We start from the raw sequence: 3,612 nt of genomic DNA, 5'->3' as shown, positions 1-3,612 counted from the left end.
AAGAAATTAGCTGGGCGTGGTAGTGCACGCCTGTAGTTCCAGCTACTTGGAAGGCTGAGGCGGAAGGATCGCCGGACCCCAGCAGGTCGAGGCTGCGGTGGCTGGGAGCGGCCACTGCACTCCAGTCTGGGCAACAGAGTGAAACTCCAACTCAAAAAAGAACAACAACAACAAAAAGAAAAACCCACCCATACCAGAGAAGAGTGCTGAAATTCCGAGTGAAGATTTCCAATCTTTAAGTAGGATGTCAGAAACTAGGCCAGGCACCATGGCTCACACCTATAATCCCAACACTTTGGGAGGCTGAGGTGAGAGGATTGCCTGAGCCCAGGGGTTCGAGACTAGTCTGGGCAGCTTGGTGAGACCTCATTTCTACAATAAATCAAGAAAAATTAGCTGGGCATGGTGGCACATGCCTGTAGTTACAGCTATTTGGAAGGCTGAAGCAGGAGGAGCACCTGAGCCCAGCAGGTTGAGGCTGTGGGGGGCCTTGAGCGTGCCACTGTATTCCAGCCAGGGTAACAGAATAAGACTTTGACTCAAAAAAAAAAATTTTTTTTTTCCAGAAACTAAGGAAAGACTATTTGATTATCTGATCAGAGGATGACAAAGCAGAATGGGACAAAGGGATGGCAGGTAGGACCTACTCTCTAAAGTCATGTTGTCCAGTATAATACCCACAGCCACATGTGATCATTTAAATTTTGATTTAATCAAAGTTCAGTTCCTCATTCTGGTCACATTTCAAGTACTAAAAAGCACCATAAACTAGACATAGTGGCACACACCTATAATCCCACCTACTTAGGAGGCTAAGGCAAGAGAATCACTTAAGCCCAGGAGTTCAAGATCAGCCTGGGAACATAATGAAATCTCATCTCTTAAAAAAAATTCTGAGCCGGGCTCGGTGGCTCAGCCTGTAATTCCAGCACTTTGGGAGGCTGAGGTGAGTGGACTGCCTGAGCCGGCGGGTGAGACCTCATCTCTACAATAAATCAAAAAATCAGCCGGGCATGGTAGCGCCTGCCTGTAGTTCCAGTTACTCGGAAGGCTGAGGCGGAAGGATTGCCGGAGCCCAGCAGTTCGAGGCTGCAGTGGTCGGGAGCGGCCACTGCACTCCAGTCTGGGCGACGGAGTGAGACTCCAACTCAAAAAACAAAAAACAAAAAGCCAGGCTCGGTGGCTCAGCCTGTAATCCCACGCTTTGGGAGGCTGAGGTGAGTGGATTGTCTGAGCCCGCGGGTTTGAGACCCGTCCGGGCAACTTGGCAAGACCTCATCTCCACAATAAATCAAAAATTAGCCGGGCATGGTAGCGCTCGCCTGTAGTTCCAGCTACTTGGAAGACTGAAGCAGAAGGATCGCCAGAGCCCAGCAGGTTGAGGCTGTGGTGGCCGGGAGCGTGCCACTGCCCTCCAGCCTGAGTGACAGAGTGAGACTCCAACTCAAACAAACAAACAAACAAAAAAAGATCCCAAGCCGGGCTCGGTGGCTCAGCCTGTAATCCTGCACCTTTGGGAGGCGGAGGTGAGTGCATTGCCTAAGCCCACGAGTTCGAGACCCGCCTGGGCAGCGAGACCTCATCTCTACAATAAATAAAAAAAATCAGCTGGGCATGGTAGCACATGCCTGTAATTCCGGCTACTCGGAAGGCTGAGGTGGAAGGATCGCTGGAGCCCAGCAAGGCGAGGCTGCAGTGGCCATCTGGGTGACCGAGTGAGACTCCAACTCAAAAAAAAAAAAAAAAAAAAGACCCCCAGAAAACACACAAAAATTCCACAAAAGCACTATCATTACAAAAATTTCTGTTGAGCAGTCTGTCTCTAGAAAATTAGGGAAATTAAGAGAAACTGCCTCCAAACATTTAACCATTAGCTCAAATAGTAAGAACACTGGCTCCTCCCACTTTTCCTATAGAGAGTGGGAAAGGATTCTAGACTCAGGAGGCTCAGTGATGACTGATTAGTTATTAGCAGGCAAAGTAGTAGGATGATAGTCTTGGATAACATAAAACTACTCGGAGAGCTGGATGAATATACCTATGAATCCATCTTTTTCTCTCAGTCAGAAGGTAGATATTTGTCAGCCACACATTCCTGAGAGAAATAAGTGCCATGCCTCTAAACCTGACGATGCAAAGTGAAAAAAAAACTAACCACCAACCTTAATATACCTACCTCGAAGCTCCCGTGGCTGCAGGAAAGAAGGTTGCCCTGGACTCCAATTCTGTTCCGCTATATTTAGCTGTGCCATGTCTTGCTCAAGTCCACCTGTAGCAGAATCCACTGGTGTCTCCCAGTTCCCAGTCTTAGTAGGTGGAGGAGGTGTGGCTTCTGGGACTGGAGGTGCTGGGGTTGACCCTTCAGGTAGAGGGGGCACCTCTTCTGCAACCTTGACTGCATCTCCAACTTTAGTTCGGGTTCTTCTTGCCCGGGAATAGGATTTCTTCTCAATGGGCCTGTCAGGGGCTGGCGGTGCGGTGTCAGGAGCAGCAGCTGGTGTCTCTGAGGCTGCCTCTTCCTTCTCAGGACTGCCAAGCACTGGAGCATCTGCTTCTGGAGATGGATCCCGCACAGGAGTTTGCTCCAGGCGTCGTGACCGGTAACCAGTCTCATGTTTAACAGTCTCACCAGACCGGCCACCATGCTGCCCACCAGCCTCCACAGGCCTAAAACCAGCACGACCTTCCTTGAAGCCCCCAGATCGGGAATAATTCCTAGGTGCAGACATGCGGCCAGTACCTGCAGCATTCCTGTTAATAAATGTCCTTGGTGGTAGGGTACCCCCAGGACCCTGGTGACGATGGGACTTGCTTGGCCGCTCACCATTCCAGTTTGGATCTCTTTGTGGGGAACTCCCAAATCTAGGAAGAAAAAAAAAGTAATGGAGAAACTGTTAAAAAAAAAGAAAATAGGGCTGGGCTCAGTGGTCAGCCTGTAATCCCAGTACTTTGGGAGGCCGAGGCGAGTGGATTGCCTGAGCCCACGGGTTCAAGATCGCCCAGGCAACTTGGTGAGACCTTGTCTCTACAAGAGACCAAAAAGTAGCTGGGCATGGTAGCACACTTGTAATTCCAGCTACTTGGAAGGCTGAGACGGAAGGATCGCTGGAGTCCAGCAGGTTGAGGCAGGGCTGGCTGTGAGCATCTCACTCCAGTATGGGTGATGGAGTGAGACTCCAACACAAAGAAAAAAAAAAAGAAAGAGCAGGGCTCGGTGGCTAAGCCTGTAATCCCGCGCCTTTGGGAGGCTGAGGTGAGTGGATTGCCTGAGCCCGTGGGTTCGAGACCCGCCTGGGCAGCAAGACCTCATCTCTACAATAAATCAAAAAATCAGCCGGGCGTGGTAGCGCATGCCTGTAGTTCCGGCTACTCGGAAGGCTGAGGTGGAAGGATCGCCGGAGCCCAGCAGGTCGAGGCTGCGGTGGCTGGGAGCAGCCACTACATTCTAGTCTGGGCGCCAGAGTGAGACTCCAACTCAAAAAAAAAAAAGAAAGAAAGAAAATGGGCTGGACATGGTGGTTCATGCCTGCAATCCCAGCACTTAGGGAGGCCATGGTGGAAGGACTGCCTGAGCACAGGAATTTTTTTTTTTTTTTTTTGAGTTGGAGTCTC

General features: G+C 50.4%; 1 protein-coding gene across 1 annotated transcript in view; it reads right to left on the bottom strand.

Annotated features, from left to right (window-relative positions):
- The window catches only part of CASC3 (cancer susceptibility 3), a 24,333-nt gene that overhangs the window by 3,985 nt on the left and 16,736 nt on the right, over positions 1 to 3,612 (bottom strand). Inside the window, exon 7 of the mRNA XM_021718447.1 lies at positions 2,177 to 2,862. Coding sequence (XP_021574122.1) covers positions 2,177 to 2,862 — 686 coding nt within the window. The remainder of the gene's footprint in view (positions 1 to 2,176; positions 2,863 to 3,612) is intronic.

This window comes from Carlito syrichta, unplaced genomic scaffold (genome assembly GCF_000164805.1).
Source record: "Carlito syrichta isolate Samal-C Ts95f unplaced genomic scaffold, Tarsius_syrichta-2.0.1 Scaffold111596, whole genome shotgun sequence".
Taxonomy (NCBI): domain Eukaryota; kingdom Metazoa; phylum Chordata; class Mammalia; order Primates; family Tarsiidae; genus Carlito; species Carlito syrichta.
Note: the sequence above shows the minus strand (reverse complement) of the source record. Positions and strands in the feature narration are given on the sequence as shown.